General features: G+C 37.4%; 1 protein-coding gene across 30 annotated transcripts in view; it reads left to right on the top strand.

Annotated features, from left to right (window-relative positions):
* Positions 1 to 20,152, top strand: part of LRRFIP2 (LRR binding FLII interacting protein 2) — a 133,027-nt gene that overhangs the window by 90,436 nt on the left and 22,439 nt on the right. For 16 of the 30 annotated variants that reach the window (XM_055109650.2, XM_055109647.2, XM_055109645.2 and 13 more), the window contains 2 exons: positions 636 to 752; positions 11,730 to 11,900. In XM_055109650.2, coding sequence (XP_054965625.1) covers positions 636 to 752; positions 11,730 to 11,900 — 288 coding nt within the window. Of the gene's footprint in view, positions 1 to 635; positions 753 to 4,004; positions 4,077 to 11,729; positions 11,901 to 20,152 lie in introns of all 30 variants that reach the window. The other 14 variants (XM_063602251.1, XM_063602247.1, XM_063602243.1 and 11 more) reach the window with 1 other exon arrangement.

Here is a 20,152-nt window from a genome sequence, read left to right as displayed (position 1 = left end):
TTTGGACTAACCACATTTCAAGTGCTCAGTAGCTGCATGTGGCTAATCGCAAGTATATTGGACAGCACAGATTCATGCAGTTTATTAATCAATAGCATAATCTCACGTTTAAATGAATTTTGGGAAGAACAGTCTACATTCATAGTGATATCCAGTGTTGCTACTCTCTGCTGCAAATAGTATCTTCACCTTTATCAACTCAACTGAGTATTAGAGAAAGAAGAGATTGATAAGCAGTTCAGAAATTAAAAAGGGGAAGGGCTGATTAGCATATCAGTTATAAAATTCTAAAACTGCTTTAAGTTAATCTGATGTGCTCACTTCAGTATTGTTTACAGGATAGCAAAGATAAACTTAGAAAATAACCCTCATAAAAACGATTTTCTTTTTGGTTATTATGAATTATAGATTTTTATAAGGTATTTGTGTCATGAAATTTTGCTTAGTATGCTTGGGCCCTTCTCTGTATACCTGGATACCTGCAAAGCCAATCTAAATTGACCATTGATTACACATGGTAACTTCTTCATCTGAAACCCACATCTTCCCCCAACCACCCTGCCCTGTTTTTAGTTTCCACAGCAAACATATTTTTAAAGAAATGAGACTTAGAAGGGTCATATTTCTCTTTCTAGCCTTCATCTCGAAATTCTGCCTCAGCAACAACCCCTCTAAGTGGAAACTCATCCAGACGAGGAAGTGGGGACACCAGCAGCTTAGTAGATCCAGACACTTCATTAAGTGAATTGCGGGTAAACTGAAGTTTTTGGTTTTCTTTTTAAAAGCAGTTTTTTGACTTGGTAATATACTGGAACTTTTAACCTTTAATGTGACTTAGTAGAAAGAAGGAATATGATTTCTTTTTAAAAAATAAATACAGTCCAAAAGTGTGACTCAAGTGTTTCAGAGCTTGAAAGGAAGGAGATTAGATAGTTCTTTTTTCTGTCCTCTTTCCTGTAAATTTGATGGTGTTGGAATTTCTGCTAATTTACAAATGCCAAAAAAAAACCACTTTGTAATGTATGTAAAAGTAATTCTCTCAGAAACAACTGGCCATGTTTTAAATGGAAAATATGTGGGTGTACAAAGAACTAGATTGTGGGAATTATTAGTCTTTTGAGCCTTGATGGTATTCAGCTGCTTGAATATAGTTATCTCTCTGTTTTTCATAGTAATAGAAGTGTAATAATATTTGGGTAACAGAAATACCTGAGATAATGAAAAGCTTATTTGACTCATTAAGTCTCCATCCTTATTAACCCCTTTACTTGGAAAAAGAGAACTTTAAAAAATATATATTTTATTTGCTGAACCTGCTGTTTGTGAGGCAGGGGATAGTGAGAGAAATTGCATACGTTTGTTCATTCAAGATTTATTGAGCACTTGGCCTTGGAGATTTAAGAGGCAAAATACGTTCTGGCCTTCAGGATTTCCCTTTTTCGTAGGGAAGACAAACTGATACAAACCAATAAAACCAGGTAGTGTTATACAATGGTAGTAGCAAGAATGGGGCTGTTAAGGTAATTCAAGAAAGCATCATTTAAATTGGACTAGGAGAAGAGGTAACAAAAGGCTTTTCAGAAAAGACAAACTCTGAGCTAAAGTTTGAAGGAAAAATAAAAATTAACCAAGGAAAGTAATTGAAGGGGGAAGGCTTTCTCAAAGAGATGCATTCAGAGAACCCAGAAAGCTACCTGTATAGCAAAGTTGCCAGAGGGTGGCATGAGAAGTGAAGAATAGTAGCGTGTAAGAGAGAAGGCTGGAAAAGTAGTGAGGGGCCAAATCACAAAGCATCTTGTATGCTAGCCTGAAAGGAATTCAGTTTTACCCTGACAACTGTGGGATATTAAATAGGAGAGCAATACTATCTGCTTTGCATTCTTAAAAAATAACTTTGATCACAGTCAGAGGAAGCATTGCAGGCCAGAAGTTCAGTAACCCTGTGGTTCAACAGTGAGGATGAGGTGAGCAAGTCAAAACTGCAAGGGGAGAAAATATGAGAAACTTGCTCTGGAGTGAATACGAGAGACTGGGAATTGGTTGGGCAATTGGTAGGGAGAGAGAAATTTAAGAAAAGGTTTTTAGCTTTCTTTTAAAGGTGAGAGTGATTATTATTTTCTTTGGTTGGGTTGAACCAGTAGAGAGAGGAGGAAGGTTGAGGAAGGAGAGAGGGGTAACTGACAGATCAAAATACCTGAGTGGGTGAGAGGAGAGTCCAGGACTCAGATGGATGAGCTTGCCTGGACTGGAGGTCCCCTCTTCACTGGAGGGGAGGTAGAGGACAGGTGGTGACTAAGATTGTAGGTAGGGGCTAGTCTGAGTGCAGTAATGTTTACAAGTAATTGATCACAAGCGGTTACAGATTTATTTGTTCCTTCTCCACCTTCATTGCTTCACTTGACTAGCCTTAAAAAAAAATTTGTCACCCATGTAATCCCAGGACTTTGGGAGGCCAAGGCAGGTGGATCACGAGGTCAGGAGTTGGAGACCAGCCTGGCCAACATAGTGAAACCCCGTCTCTACTAAAAATACAAAAAATTAGCTGGGCGTGGTGGTAGCCACCTGTAATCACAGCTACTTGGGAGGCTGAGGCAGGAGAATTGCTTGAACCCGGGAGGCAGAGGTTGCAGTGAGCCAAGATCGTGCCTCTGCACTCCAGCCTGGGCAACAGTGCGAGAATCCATCTCAAAAAAAAAATAAATTGTCGGTAGGGTTGGAAAAGGAGTCTTACTTGTGAAAATGGGTTGGGGGGTTAGGGGAGGATAGAGAGGCTTGCAACAGCGGCAGAGAAGGAGAGCACCTAGGCCAGCATGGCCATTGGTTTGAAGGTGACAGTATTAATTGAGCTCTTACCAGCTCTTACTATGTACCAGACATAAGTGCCAGGGTGGAAAGTTGAATAAGATAAACTCTTGCCTTTAGCTACTGCATTCTAATGGGACAAAAGGATATGAGAGGACAAGGCCTTCCAGCCTTAGACTTAGCTTTCTTTTGTCATACTACTTGTTGCTTGTTTTTTCTTCCTTGACAGAATGACCTTCTTGAAGGAAGTGTTATTTTTGTATCCTACCATCTGCCTCCTAAATAGGTCCTTCATAAATGTGAATTGAATGAATCGATAAGTAAAAGACAGTCAAACCTACTGGAGAGGCAATGAAGGAGGCAGGGAAAATATAATACCAAAAATGTGTATAATCAGCCTTTAATAATTGATCCTGCTTGTAATTGCAGAATTGTATTTAGGGCCCTGTGCAGTTATTTCGGACATAAATCCAGCATTCAGAATAGACCTTATATAACAAGGTCAGATACAGGGAAACAGTATTTTCCATTTAAAATTTGACCTGTTTCACTTTTCTTATAAGGATTATAGTAACATTTGGAGCAAGTGCTTTTCTCATCATTTAAATGGTATCCTCAGGATAGAATATCTCATTTGACATTCTGTTCAAAATGTTTAACTTCCCTCCCTTTACTCCCTTTCTCTCAAGTTAATTGTGGCCAGTAACCAAGTCATTGAAAGAAAACTTTGTTCATATTCATTTATTATATTTTTAAAAAACTTTTGCATGAATCATTAAAATTTGCCACCTCTTATTAATTTACTGTATATTTTACTAGTTCTAGGTGAAGCATTGTGCTAAAAAAATTTTAAGTGATTTATAAAATATTAAAAGTTGTATGATTTTAAATATTATAATTTATATAGCTTTTTCCTCCATATATAGCCCTGTCCCCATTTGCTACACTGTTATTAACAGAATTTAATGCCAAGAAAATATTTAACATTAGATTGATTACTCTAGACCTTCCCCCAGTCCCACTGTCCCCTGACCTATTTGCCCTTTTCAGTGGTTGGGAGTGGGAGTTATGTTTTTGTACTTTGATTTCTCTGCTTTTAGTCTGGAATATACAAAAGTGAGTCACATTTCATCTGAATCCTTTGCGATTTAAGATACGTTTGTGCATGGTTTTATGCAATGGTTCATTCCTATGTCCTGCAGGATATCTATGACCTTAAGGACCAGATACAGGATGTAGAAGGGAGATACATGCAGGGGCTTAAAGAACTAAAGGTATCAGGGCCCATTCTGCAGCCCAAGCATGCTCTGTATGCAGAAGTGTTGGCAATGGTGGCTTTGCAAGTTCTGTTAACCAACTGCACATAGCTTTACTAACAGTGTTTGTCTTTCAAGCATGTGCTTAACCTGCAGTGCATAGGAATGGTGAACTTTCAATCTCTGCTTATGTTTAAATGTGTAGTACAGTTTTTGAATATTCCGCAGAAGATATCATTTACAGTTTTTTTTTTCTTTTTTCTTTTTCTTGTACAGACAGGATCTTACTGTGTTGCCCAGGCTGGTCTCAAATTCCTGGGCTCAAGCCATCCTCCTGCCTTGGCCTCTCAAAGTGCTGGGATTACAGGCGTGAGCCACCTCGCCCAGCCTCCTTTACAGTTTTAAAACCTTGTAAAATACATGCATATCTATGGTGTCTTAGCCATACAAAATTAAATTGGTCAAACACCTAAAAAAATACTAAGAATATTTTTATTGAGAATTAGACCTCAAAATTTCTTCCATGCTAAATGAAAAAGTGTTGCATATTTCTGTTACCAAACTCAGTCAGTATTAAATGTGGGAGGAAGTAGCAACTGAGACACCATTATTATAAATATCCCCCCTGGAGGAAGGAACATGAAGGCATGAGGCCTATATTTTCTTTTGGCTTGGATTTTTTTAACCTATAGGTCAAAAAAGATGACACAGATCTAGTGCCTTAAAGAATTTGGAGGTAAATGTAAATGGTCTTTATCTTTTCCCAGAAAGGATCACTGACATTTTTCAATATAAATGTGTGAGGCAGACAGTTTGGTTGTAAATAGCATTTGGTTATCATGCTCTTCTTTTCCTCACATGTCATTCTGAAGTTCAAGCCTCCTGTTATGAAGAAACCAGAAGTTTATTTGAACACATGTATGTCCTGATTTGAAATCAAAATACACACTACAGGGTAGGCACGGTGGCTCACGCCTGTAATCCCAGCACTTTGGGAGGCCGAGGTGGGCGGATGACCTGAGGTCAGGAGTTTGAGACCAGCCTGGCCAACATGGTGAAACCCTGTCTCTACTAAAAATACAAAAAATTCACCAGGCATGGTGGCAGGCGCCTGTAATCCAAGCTACTTGGGAGGCTGAGGCAGGAGAATTGCTTGAACCTGGGAGGTGGAGGTTGCAGTGAGCTGAGATGGTGCCATTTCACTCCAGCCTGGGTGACGGAGCGAGACTCTGTCTCAAAACAAACAAACAAACAAACAAAGTGAAATACACACTACACCTCTAAAAAAGCATAAAGCAAGACATTTAGAAGGGTGACTCAGGATATATCCAAAGGACAAAGCATGGATTTCATGGGCAAGGGTTTTGTCATCTTCCCTGGCATGATTTGAAGTAGCGCCACTATCAGCCAAACTCTTCATGCAAGTGATATGGTCCGTGAGAAACAGAGTAAGACTCAGGACCCAAAAAGGTGAGAAGTCCAATGGGAAGTGCCCATGAGGGAAGCCTGCAAGTTGCTGATAGGGCAGCATGAGTTTGTCGGTAAATATCAGAAGAATTACAGAAATAGTTGATGTTCTCATTTAATCTTACTCCTTTAATCTTCAGGATTTAATCTCTCTTTTAAGGTTTTAGAGATACGACTTTTGAAATTATCTTGGATCAAACAAATCGGTACATTAAATAAATATATTAAAGTCACATGTGTAACAGTGTATCAGGAAAGCAATCATGTGATTCAGGGGCATTCTTACTAGCATTTTATTTAAAAAGTTTTTTCCTTTCATGTTAGATCTACCATTTATTGCATTCTTTGAAGAATACAAAAGAACAGATTAGATTTGAGATTTGAACAGATGAGATCCCTTGTCCTAATTCATGCCAGAATATAATTGAACTTGACTTCAGATTACGTTTATCCTTGACACTTGAAGTGGAAAAAAACCCATAAAAATAAAGAAAAGATTGTCTGATTGGTGACCAAGCATGGTGGTATGATGTATCCTATTGAAAAAGGATGTTGGCTCATTGCTTGTGACATTACTGTTATTATGTTTGCCTTTGGGATGCTCTCAACCACTCTCCCCTCCATCCTTTTATCAGGAAAGTTTATTATTACTAATACAGCATTTGCCCATGCTGTGCTAGTATATATGTGTATATATGTGTATATATATTCATGTGTACTATTACCCAGAAAATGCAGTAAAATATTAATTGTAAAATTAGGTGATCTATTTCATGAAAGATTAATGATTTTGTAAGTCAAAGGACTAAACCCATTAACCCATTTTAAAAACTATTAAAATTAATACTTTATTAAATTTAAGTACAGAGTTATAGCAATAAATAACAATAGTAAATCTATAGTGACTGAAAACTTTCCAAGATGTATTGAAAAAAGGCAAGCTATAGAACAAAATGTAGAGTATATAATTTGTATTAAAAATATATATGAAGTCAAGGGTATATATTTTATACTGTAAACAAATAGGAAATGGCCTGAAAGATAATCTACCAAACCAATAGCGCTTGTGCCTCTGGAGGGCGCGTGGTCAAGGAAGACTTTTGCTTTATCTGTATTATTTATTTTTACCTCCAATGAAAATCTTATGTTTTACTTAGGTACTTTTTTTAAAATTAAAATTTTATTTTTTTATTAAAAAATTTTTTTTAGAGACAAGTTCTCTTGCTCTGTCACTCAAGCTGGAGTGTAGTGACACAATCATAGCTCATTGCCACCTTGAACTCCTGGACTCAAGCGATCCTAAGCCTGCTGGGACTATAGGGGTGCACCACCATGCCTGGCTGATGTTTTAATTTTTTATAGATACGGAGTCTTGCTATGCTGCCCAGGATGGTCTTGAACTCCTGGGCTCAAGCAGTTCTCCCGCTTGGCCTCTCAAAGCATTGGGATGACGGACATTAGCCACCATGCTTGACCCCTTCGCTTTTTTTTTTTTTTTTTTTAATGCAGTCTCACCATGTTGCTCAGGCTCATCTACAACTCCTGGGCTCAAGCAATCCTCCCACCTCTGCCTCCCAAAGTGCTGGGATTACAGGTGTGAGCCACCATGCCTGGCCAATGTTCTTTTTAAATATTGCCCATGCCTTTAATTCTTAGAAGGACAGTAAGAATAAGGAGAGAAATAGCTTTAACTTCGGTAATCCCAGAAAGAACTGTCAAGAGTTAATAGACTGTAGGGGTAAGTCTTGCCATCAGCTGTAAATTGACTGATGTTTGAAGTGACTGAGAATAAAACAATGAAGGTATCATGTCCCTGAATTCAGATAGCTCACAATCTGGTTGACAATTTTGGTCATAGGGTTGTGAAGGCTTGTTCTAGAAGTATATGGGCATAGGTAATCAATGCTTAAACATTAACACAGTGGCTTCAGCACTTTGGTGTGTGTCATAATCACCTGGAGCTTTTAATAAATATAGATTGCTAGACTTTACCCTCAGATTTTCTATTCATTGGGTCTGGGATGGCATTGGAAATTTGCATTTTTACCCAGTTCCCAGGAGATGCTGTTGCTGCTGATCTGGAACCCACACTTTGAAAATCGGTGACTTAGAAGCATTCAAGGCTGGGCACGGTGGCTTACGCCTATAATCACAGCACTATGGGGAGGCTGAGGTGGGTGGATCACCTGAGGTCAGGAGGTCAAGACCAGCCTGGCCAACATGGTGAAACCCTGTTTCTACTAAAAATACAAAAACTAGCCAGGCATGGTGGCAGGAGCCTATAATCCCAACTTCTCAGGAGGCTGAGGCAGGAGAATCACTTGAACCCGGGAGGCTGAGGTTGCAGTGAGCTGAGATTGTGCCATTGCACTCCAGGTTGGGTTACACAGTGAGACTCCGTCTCAAAAAAAAAAAAAAAGAAGCATTTAAGTAAAACCAATTCCAAATGGGTATCACTATGTGAGTGAGATTAAGATCACTAAAATACCTGACACTTCTGTTTAAAACAGTCTTTTGTGGTCTAGTGTTTAAAGGAAGATTACATTGGATACATTTATGTCTTATTTATTGTATTATATATTTTGTGCATGCATCTAGTACTTGAGCTATCTTAAATTCTGGTGTTCATGTGGTTTTATATGGCACTGAGTTGTGATGACTGTTTTTCTGCTATTAGCCTCTCAGATGGATGAGAATTATTTAAAGTCTGCAGTATAGTAAGATACATTTAGATATATTTAGAGCACTGTATAATTGACTTTGCTTATATTCTTTGTTTTGGTTAAATTTGTTTCTAATCGTAGTTTAAATCTTCCCTGACAACTTAATTCTGGTTTATGAAGCATTATTAAAAGTGTGTGTGGCCAGGCGTGGTGACTCATACCTGCAATCCAGTTTTGGAGGCCAAAGTGGGTGGATCACTTGAGCCCAGGAGTTTGAGATCAACCCGGGCAACATGGTGAAACCTTGTCTCTACAAAAAATTAGCGAGGTGTGGTAGTACGTGCCTGTGGTCCCAGTTACTCGGGAGGCTGACGTGGGAGGATCACCTGAGTCTGGGGAGGTCGAAGCTGCAGTTAGCTGAGATTGTGCCACAGTGGTCCAGCCTGGGTGACAGAGTGAGACCCCGTCTCCAAGAAAAAAAAAAAAAAAAGTGTGTGTATGTATGTATGTATATATTTTTATTTAGATATAATTCACATTCCATAAGAATTTACCCATTTAAAATATATAATTCAGTAGTTTTTAGCATACTCACAGAGTTGTGCAACTAGCACCACAACCCATCTTTAGAACATTTTCATCAGCCAGAAAAGAAACCCCAATCACTAACTTTCTGTCTCTGTAGATTCGCCTATTCTGGAGATTTTATACAAATGGAATCATACAATATGTGGTCTTTTGTGATTGGCTTTCATTTAGCATAATATATTCAATATTCACCCATGTCATGTTATCTGTCAGTCTTTTTTTAATGGCTAGATAGTATTCTACTGTATGGATTTGCTGCATTTTGTTAATCCATTTGTCAGTTGATAGGCATTTGGGTTGTTTATACTTTTCTGTCTATTATGAATAATGCTGCTGTGAACATTTGTGTGCAAGTTTTTGTGTAGACATATCTTTTCAATTCTCTTTGGTAGATTGCTAGGAATAGAATTGCTGGCTCATGTGGTAACACTATATTTAACATTTTGAGGAATTGTCAAACTGTTTTCCAAAGTAGCTGCACCATTTTATGTTCCTACCAGCAATATATGGGAGATGTAGTTTCTCCACATCCTTACTAACACTTGTCTTCTGTATTTTTGATTATAGATTATAGCCATCCTAGTGAGTGTGGTGGTATCTTATTGTGGTTTTGATGTGCATTTTCCTAATGACTAATGATGTTGAGCGTGTTTTCATGTGCTTATTTGCCATTTGCATATCCTCTTTGGAGAAATATCCAGGTCCTTGCCCATTTTTAAATTGATTTGTGTGTCCTTTATTGTTGAGTTGTAAGAGTTGTTTATATATTATTCTGCATATAAGTCCCTTATCAGATATAAGATTTATAAATATTTTCTCCCATTCTGTGGGTTGTCTTTTTACTTTCTTGATCATATCATTTGCAGCATAAAGGTTTTACATTTGGGCCAGGCGCAGTGGCTCATACCTGTAATCCCAGCACTTTGGGAGGCGGGGGTGGGCAGATCATGAGGTCAGGAGTTCGAGACCAGTCTGGCCAACATAGTGAAACCCCATCTCTACTAAAAAATACAAAAAATTAGCCGGGAGTGGTGATGTGTGCCTGTAATTCCAGCTACGCGGGAGGCTGAGGCAGGAGAATCGTGTGAACCCGGGAGGTGGAGGTTGCAGTGAGCCGAGATCGCGCCATTGCACTCCAGCCCGGGCAATAATGTGAGACTCCATCTCAAAAAAAAAAAAGTTTTATATTTGAATGAAGTCTTTTTTTTTGGTTTATAATGCTTTTTGTTTGTTTGTTTGTTTTTGAGACAGGGTCTCACTCTGTTACCCAGGCTGGGGTACAGTGGCATGATCTTGGCTCACTGCAACCTCTGCCTCCTGGGTTCAAGCAATTCTCCTGCCTCAGCCTCCTGAGTAGCTGGGATTACAGGCACCCACCACCATGCCCGGCTAATTTTTGTATTTTTGGTAGAGATAGGGTTTTACCATGTTGGTCAAGCTGGTCTTGAACTCCTGACCTCAAGTGATCCACCTGCCTCAGCCTCCCAAAGTACCAGGATTACAGGCATGAGGCACCGCACCCGGCTGGTTTATAGTGCTTTTGGTGTATCTGAAAAACCATTGCCTATCCCAACTTCATGAAGATTTGTCCATATTTTCTTTGAAGCGTTTTATTGTTTTAGCTCTTACATTTACATCTATGGCTTATGCTGAGTTAATTTTTGTGTATGGTGTGAGGTAGGAGTCCAACTTCATTCTTTTGTTTGTGGGTATCCACTTGTCCCAATACCATTTATTCTTTTCCCATTGAGTTACATGGACCCCTTTGTCCAAATTAACTGATTGTAAATGTAAGTTCTGGGCTGTTAGTTCCATTTCATTGATAAACATTTGTGCTAGTATTTTTAAAATTTATTTCCATAAATGATTACTTTTCCTGTGTGAAACATTTTTTTTTAGCTTTAAAAAAGTCATTAGGCAGTAGTAATTACCAAAGTAGATATAGTTACACACAAAAAAACATGTAAGCTATTTTAGGCAGAAAATTTTGAGATATATAACATTTCAGGCATTTTGTGGTACCTTTTTTTTTTTTTACTTCAAAACTGTGACACTAGATCAGACTCTCTTATTTTGTTTTGTTTTATTGATAGAGATAGGGTCTCGCTCTGTCACCCAGGCTGGAGTGCGGTGGCACAATCTCTGCTTACTGCAGCCCTGACCTCCTGGGCTCAATCGGTCCTCCCACCTAGCATCCCAAGTAGCTGGGGCTACAGGTGTGCGCCACTGTGTCTGGCTAATTTTTGTACTTTTTTTTTTACAGAGACAGGGTTTTGTCATGTTGCCCAGGCTTGTCTTGAGCTCCTGGGCTCAAGCAGTCTACCCCCTTGGCCTCCCAAAGTGCTGGGATTACAGAGATGAGCCACTGTGCCTGGCCAAGCTCTTTTTTTAATATTCATTTTTGTGTTGCTTATTTAAACATGATTGAAATTTGGATAATTGCTAGAAAAAATATTTACCTTTATATTGGCATTTTTATGCAGAACAGGAAAGTACTAAAAACAACTGTCTAGAAAGTGGCAAAATTCAAATGCGTCTGAAGTTCACCTATGTAAAGAGGGGCTGTATTCTGTGGTATCACTGCGTTCTGAACACCAGTCTGTTATTAAAATTATAAGAGTAAAATTTCTGAAAATATTGATGATTCTTCATTTTATGACTCTTACAGATATATGTTGTTGCAATTCTTTTCATCTTTCAGAGGCTATGTTGCTGCTTAATTTTGTTTTCTTGGGGAACAGAGAGCACATATTGTTCTTATAAAGGCATTATCGGCTTATTATTGTCTTCCTGTTTCACATGCATGTTACTAAACAAGGAGTTCCCCAAACCGCTTGTATTTTATGAAAATGCATCTTTATGTGTTTGTGGCAGTGCTATAATTTCCTGTTATATTGCATGTATTCAATTAACATATTTTAGATATCAGACTGATGACTTAACTCTCATTTAGGAATCTTTGTCTGAAGTGGAAGAAAAATACAAGAAAGCCATGGTTTCCAATGCACAGTTAGACAATGAGAAGAACAATTTGATCTACCAAGTAGACACACTCAAGGATGTTATTGAAGAGCAGGAGGAACAGATGGCAGAATTTTATAGAGAAAATGAAGAAAAATCAAAGGTAATGCTTATCTTGTATTTTCTCTTGGGGCAGAAAATAAAAGCCTGCCACTTACAAAGTGATGGAAGATTGCAGCATACTTATTTAGGAATGATGTTTCAGTCAAAACTGAATGACCCAAGGAAATTGACACAACACCATGAGATATCAGGCCCTGAATGACTTTTTTTTTATTTAAAAAAATATTTTCTTGAGGAAAAGCTTATGTCTTCTGTTAAGTTTCTGAAAATAGAATACAACTCAAGTTTTATCTTCATTTTCTATCTCTTAATTGGGACTGTAATTACAGTGTTACTTATTTCTTCTGGTTACAAGTGACTGGAACTCCCGCAAAGCTCCAAAGACTCTCAATAGGATGATTCATTTTTTTTCTATGAACTTCTGAACGGTTCAAGAGAATCCATTTTCTAAATAATTGGATAGAAGTCTTTAATCAGTTATTTAAAATCAGCAATTTGGAGATGTGGGTCAGAAACTGAAAGATGTTTTCTTTAGAGGTTTATAAGCTGTAATGTTAAAATGTACAGATGGAGAATATAACGCATTGTCCAAGGCCCAGATTTGCTCTTTGACAACTGCAGAAAACAAATTGGATTCTTTTAAAAGCATATGTTTTAGACTTTTTGAAGGGTTGATGTCAGTTCAAGCAGAGGTCAAATGGGTATTATTGCCAGAAATGGATTGCTACTACATTGCCAATATAAAAAATCCAGAAAATAATTTAGGAAGTGCATATTGATAAATTGTTAGAAACAGCAATCTGAATTTGCACATAATAAAGGGAGAGAAGCTGTTTATATAACCTGTAGGAGACCAACATTATTACTGTAGTCTTTATAGGAATTTCTTTCCTTGAGGACTAGAAATGCCCATTCCAGCCTGTTTTGGTCACATTCAAAAAGTGTTAGGAAGTGTTTGCCAGGCGTTTGGAGGAGAGGGATGAATAGACCAGAGCACAGAGGATTTTTAAGGCAGTGATACTATTCTGTATCATATTATAATGGTGGATACATGTTATTATGGATACATGTATGGATACATTTGTCCAAAACCATAGAATGTACACCACCAAGAGTGAACCCTAATGTAAACTCTGGACTTTGGGTGATAGTGATCTGTCAATGTTGGTTCAGTGATAGAACGAAATGTACCACTCTATTGTGGGTTGTTTATAATAGGGTAGACTGTGCGTGTGTGGGGACAGGGAGTATATGAAAACTCTCTGTACTTTAAACATAATTTTACTGTGAATCTTAAACTGCTCTAAAATTGTTTATTTAGGATTGGTATTTGGATGGTGAAAAAGAGGCTTCTAGTTGTTTTCATATTGGACTGACAGTGGCCCATTGAAGAGCATTATATATGCTAGATATGTATATCTTTGATTCTTCTTATATATCCCATAGGCCATTTTTGGAGATTCTGAGCCATCATGCTTTTCCTAGAGCCTCTGGACTCCTTTTTTTGCTGTCCCACACATTTTTTCTTATCTGTCTTTGGCTCTTTGTTTCTAGCAGACTAGAGTAAAAATCTCATGCTAAGTATTTAAGGGTCATTACTAAAATGAATTATCTTTCCATCATCTCAAATATCCTTCAGCATTTTTAAAAATAAAGAAAACCCTTATAATTAGCTATTTTAACCAACTTAGTTTTTCCCTCCATCATTTTAGAAGGTAATAGAGTTATTTTGGTACGCATAGAGTTGTTTTCTTAATCTTGTCCTTTTTTTTTTTTTTTTTTCTTTTGGAGACAAGGTCTCACTCTGTAGCCCGGGCTGGAGTGGAGTAGCGCAAGTATAGCTCACTGCAGCCTCTGTCTCCAGGCTCAAGTGATCCTCCCACCTCAGCCTCCTGAGTAGCTGGGACTACAGGCATGTACCACCACGCCTGGCTAATTAAAGACAAATTTTTTTTTATAGAAACGGTTTCACCATGTTGCCCAGGCTGGTCTCGAACTCCTGGGCTCAAGCAATCCACCCACCTCAGCTTCCCACAGTGCTGAGATTACAGTTGTGAGCCACCGTGCCAGGCCTTGTACTTTTCAAACCTAAAATGTATTGGTTTTTTTTCATACCCTGGAAATTTGCTTCACGTACTGTGATGCAGAACACTTTGTGACAGTATCTCTCTCTAACATACCTTTACTCCGAGCTCTCTTGTTCTAAACAACTATTGCTTTATAAAGTAGAATGTTTATATTCAGAGATACACAAAGAGGTCAGGCATTCTGGTGTATTTCATTACAGAAGCAGGTAGTGAGAGTAGAGAAGGACCATTCCATAATAATTATACAGTATTAATAAAAATTTTCAAAATGTCTTTGGTGCCTCCTCCTGGAATTACAATAACTATTTTGTTTTATATTTTAATTTAATTTAATTTTATTGTTTTTACAGACAGGGTCTTGCTCTGCTCCCCAGGCTGGAGTGCAGTGGCACGATCATAGCCCACTGTAACTTTGATCTCCTATGCTTAAGTAATCTGGAGTAGCTAGAACTGTAGGCACATGCCACCATGCCTGGCTGTTTTTTAAAAATCTTTTTGTGGAGATGGGGCCTTGCTGTATTGCCCAATCCTCCTTCTTTGACCTCCCAAAGTGTTGGGATTACAGGCATGAGCCACTTTGCCCAGCCCATTGTTTCTCTTTTAAAGCATAATCAAAAGACCATTTCACACCTGTAAAATTAACAATAATTCATATTATATATCTAATCAATGTTAAAATTTCAGTAGTTTCAAAATGTCATAAATGATTTTTCTTTTTTACACTTAAAAAAATCGGGATCCAGGTAAGTTTCACACCTTAGAATGAGTTGATAAATCTTTTAAGTCTCTTTTCATGTATAGGTCCTCTTTCATGTTTTTTCTCCTTATAATATATATGTTGAAGAAACTGGGTTGCTTAATATTTCCCAGTCTTACAAGTTTTTCCGTTTTCGTCCCCATGGTATCTTTACCATGTTTCCCTTTCCTCTGTATTCTCTGTAAATAGGTAGTTAGGCATAGAGGCTTTATCAAATATAACTTCAGTTTTTTTTTGAAAGTCTGCTTCATAGATGATGCAGTTGTCTTCCTTCAGGAGGCCCAGATGTGTGGCTGACTGTTAGGCTGTATGTGTGTGCTTAGATCCTTTAATTGACTAGGGGCTGCAAAATGGGATGTTCTGATTTTATCATTACCAATTTATTTTATTTTATGTTATTTTATTTATTTATTTTTTATTTTATTTATTTTATTTTTTTAGACGAGTTTTGCTCTTGTTGCCCAGGGTGGAGTGCAATGGCGCAATCTCGGCTCACTGCAACCTCTGCCTCCCGGGTTCAAGTGATTCTCCTGCCTCAGCCTTCTGAGTAGCTGGGATTACAGGCATGGACCACTACGCCTGGCTAATTTTGTATTTTTAGTAGAGATGGGGTTTCACTTTGTTGGTCAGGCTGGTCCCGAACTCCTGACCTCAGGTGATCCACCCACCTCGGCCTCCCAAAGTGCTGGGATTACAGGTGTGAGCCACTGTGCCCGGCCTATTTAATGTTATTTTTAAGCTGCTTTATTGAGATATAATTCAAATAACATACAAATCATCCATTTAAAGTGTACAATTCAGTGGTTTTTAGTATATTCACATATATGTGTAACCTTCATCACAGTTACTTTTAGTATGTTTTCATTACCTCAGAAAGAAACCATATACCCTTTAGTATCATCTTCCTTTCCCCCAAACCCCTCAGTCTTAAGTAACCACTAATCTACTTTCTATCTATAGAGTTCCCTATTCTAGACTCATATGAAAGGAGTCATATAATACATGGTCTTTTGTGACTGGCTTCTTTCGCTTAGCGTGATGTTTTCAAGGTTCATCCATGTTGTACCATGTATCAATACTTAATTCCTTTTTATAGCCTATTAATATTCCATTTTTTGGGGTATGCTACATTTTGTTTACCCATTTGTGCATTGATTGACATTTGGGTTGTTTATACTTTTTCCTGTTAAGAATAATGCTGCCATAAACATTTGTATACAGGTTGTTTTTTGGACATAAGTTTTCTTTTTCTTTTTTATTCTAAGAGATGGGGCCTTGCTATGTTGCCCAGGCTGGTAACTCCTGGCCTCAAGCAATCTTCCTGCCTCGGCCTCCCAAAGTGTTGGAATTACAGGCATGAGCCACTGCTCATGGTCTGGATATATGCTTTCCTTTTTCTTAAGTATATACTTGGGAGTGGAATTGCTGATTCATACGATAAATCTGTGTTTAACCATTTGAACAGTGCCAGACTGTTTTCCGAAGTGGCTGCACCATTTTATATTCTCACACTAGCAGTGTATGCAGGTTTTGATTTCCCCACATCCTCACCAACACTTGTTATCTGTCCTTTTTATTCTAGCCATCCTAATAGGTGTGGTTTTGATGTGCATCTCCCTGGTGACTAATGATTTTGAACATATTTTCATGGGCTTATTGGCTATTTGCATATCTTCCTTGGCAAAATGTCTATTCAGATCCTTTGTCCATTTTAAAATTGGATTTTGCCTTATTATTATTGACTTGTAAGGTTTATATATTCTAGATATAAGAATTTTATCAGATATATTATTCGCAAATATTTTCTCCCTTTATGAGTTTTCAAAAAAAGGAATTGGTTGTGACCAATTACTTTTCTCTTAAAATATCAATATGAAGTCATAAATTCAAGCATTTGATGTCTTCAGTTGCATTGCAGCTTTTATTCTTTTTGATGATAAAATTGTCCCATCTTTGGCTAATGTGAACCTCTTGAGGTTGATTCTCAAGTACTTCTGGTGAGTCTAATTGTTTTTGATAGCTTCTTTGCTTTCTGGCAGAAGATGTCCCAGTCTCATCTTGTACATTTTCTGCCCCAGACCTGGAATCAGCCATTTGTCCAAGGAGCCCTAGTTCTGTTTTAGTATGAGAGCTAGAGATGCTCATTGCCACCAAGTAGGTCAGTGTTTATGGGTCTTTTCAGTGGATAAATTTGGGAAATATGTGTGTGAAGTTTTTTTTTTGTTTTTAACGACAAAATACATTATGAGTTCATGCAGATAGTTCCAGTTCACATGCAGGACTCTAGGGTTATTTAACCTCTTCTGTCTTACATCTGTATCTTTGTTTGTTTCCCCTACACTACAATTCCTAGTTCTCAAAGTTTCTAGGGATGATAGTAATTATGTTACGTTCTGTTCTCTTTGCTTTATCCGAAGTTGCCTAGAATAGCAATACCAACATTAACACCAACAATTTAATTACTGAGAATAGTTAAAAGATTTTTATTTTGTTTGTTTTGCTTGGCTGTTATTTTTGCCACTAGTCTGTGTGTGGCCAAACTATTGTTTTTAGAAGTTACTTGAAATAGTTTCTTTCTGCGCTTCTAACTGGATGTATAGTTAGGTTCACTGCATTTTATTTTCAATATTTGGAATTACTTTTAAAATTATTTTTATTTTAAAAAATTTAATTATCATTAAAAAACATGATAAATTTATTATCTTAACCATTTTAAAGTGTAGAGTTCAGTAGTGTGAAGCATATTCACATTAGTGTACATCAGATCTCCAGAAATTTTTCATCTTTCAAAACTAAAACTCTGTACCCATTAAACAATTACCCATTTCTCCCTACCACCAGCCCTTGGCAACTACCATCCTACTTTCTGTCTCTGTGAGTTTGGCTACTCTGTGTACCAAACTCATAAGTAAGTAGAATCATATAATAATATATCTTTTCTTGACTGGTTTACTTCATTTAGCATAATGTCCTAAGGCTCATCCATGTTGTAGCGTGTGACAAGAGTTTCTTTTTTAAAGCTGAATAATATTCCACTGTATATATACCACATTTTGCTTATGCATTCATCTATCAATGGCCACTTGAATTGTTTCCACTAGGAATTGCTTTTTAAATTTAATTTTGTTTTACAATTTTGTAACTATCTAGAATAGTTACATAGATCTGGAGTCAAGTTAACAAAGAAAATATATTTGAAGAAGTTAATCTTCTATCCCTGTCTCTTTGTCTCTATTTTCTCCTTCCTTTAGGGAATTTAAAATTTTAATGGTTTATCTTTCCATGTTTTAAATCCAAGAAGATAAATTAGGTAGCCATTTTTAATCTAAAAAGATATATATGTATATATAATCATTCAAAATATATGTACAAATATATGTATTTCTTACTCTTCTTAGAAAATGGTAGCATATTGTTAATATAAATGCTGTCGTGCATCTAGATTTTATCACCTTATGAATGTCGTATAGAGATATCTTGCTCATTCTTTTTCACCACTGCATAATTATTCCACAGTATGGATGTACCACACTTTATTCTACCAGTTCCCTATATTAATAGACATTCAAGTTTGTCATGTTTTGCTGTTAAAAATAGTCCTGTAGAAATAACATACTGCATAGGTCTTTTTGCATTTTTGCCAATGTATCTATAATGAAGAGTGAGATTGCTGGGTCGAAAGGTATGTAGTTTTGCAGATACTGCTGTAGTCTCCTTTGTAAGCATTATACCATTTGCATTCTCACCAAAATGTATGAGGGCCTATTTCTTTCCCCATAGTTCTGTTCTGGAATATGTTGTCAAGTTTTTGAACTTTTGCTAGTATTTTGTTTGTTTCCGTTTCTCTTAGTATGAGTATCTTTTCATATTCAGAGCTATTTCTATTTCTTTTTCTGTAAACTGTCCGTTTCCGTAGCTTATTATTCTATGCAGTTAGTGCTTTCTTTCTTTCTAGTTTTTGTTTGTTTGTTTGTTTTTTAAGACAGAGTTTCGCTCCTGTTGCCCAGGCTGGAGTGCAATGGCGCAATCTCGGCTCACCACAATCTCCGCCTCCCAGGTTCAAGCAATTCTCCTGCCTCAGCCTCCCGAGTACCTGGGATTACAGGCATGCACCACCACGCCTGACTAATTTTGTATTTTTAGTAGAGACAGGGTTTCTCTATGTTGGTCAGGCTGGTCTCGAACTCCCGACCTCAGGTGATCCGCCCACCTCGGCCTCCCAAAGTGCTGGGATTGCAGGCGTGAGCCACCGTGCCTGGCCTAGTTTTAGAGATTCTCTGCCATTCAAAAGTTTTATTTATTTATGTATTTATTTTTTGGAGACAGAGTCTCACTCCGTCGTCAGGCTGGAGTGCAATGGCACCATCATGGCTCACTATAGCCTTGACCTCCCCAGGCTCAGGTGGTCCTCCCACCTCAGCCTCCAGAGTACCTGGGACTACAGGCACACGCCACCAACCCTGGCTAATTTTTGAATTTTTTTTATAGAGATGGGGTTTTGCCATGTTGCCCAGGCAGGGTCTTGAATTCTTCGGCTCAAGGGATCTGCCTGCTTCAGCCTCCCAGAGTGCTGGGATTACAGGCATGAGCTACCACGCCCAGCCCAAAATTTTGATTTTTATGTAGTCTAATTTATTGTACCATTACCTCATTGCTTGTGGATTTTTGAGTCATTTTTTCAGTAAAGATTGCCCCACTCCTTGGTTACTTTTATTCCTGTACAGTTTGTTCTCCCTTCCCTTCCCTCTTCCCCCATTCACTCCCTGGCTTTCTTTCCTTATGTAAATCTCTGATTGATTTGGAATTTGTCCTGGTGTGTGGTATGAGGTATAGTTCCAATTTTATCTTTTTCCAAATGGATATCCAGTTATCCCAACATTACTAATTTAAAAGTCTTTCCTTCTCATTGATTTGAGATGCTCTTATTTTTATTGTTTTTAAATATATTTGTATATTTAAGTGGGTTTTTCCTGAATTCTCTATTCTGCTCCCTTGGTCTATATTCATGTGCCATAACAACATTGTTTTAATTGTAGAAGCTTTATAATATGTTTTAATACCTAGTAAGGCCGGCTTTCTTCTTTTTCAGTATGTATTTTTTTGGCTACTTTTTCTTGTGTTTTTCTTTCAAATCAACTTGCTCTGATGATGATAAAAGAAAAACCTGATGGTATTTTTATTTGTACTACATTAAATGTATAGATTAATTTAGGGAGAACTGGCATTTTTATAATGTTGTGAGACTTTTAATCCAAGAAGACGGTATGCCTTTCCATTTATTCAATCCTATTTCTCTGTCTTTTGGGAATGCTTTATATAATTTTCCTCATATAGGTTTTTGATATATTTTGTAAGTTTACATGTATGTTTTTTATTTAATATTGATTTTATTTTGATATTGCATTTATTATTCCTTCTTTGAATTTTATTTGTATATGAATGTCATTG

Source organism: Pan paniscus, chromosome 2 (genome assembly GCF_029289425.2).
Source record: "Pan paniscus chromosome 2, NHGRI_mPanPan1-v2.0_pri, whole genome shotgun sequence".
In the NCBI taxonomy this organism is placed as follows: domain Eukaryota; kingdom Metazoa; phylum Chordata; class Mammalia; order Primates; family Hominidae; genus Pan; species Pan paniscus.
The sequence above is the reverse complement of the archived record's forward strand: the minus strand, read 5'-3'. Positions and strand labels throughout refer to the sequence as shown.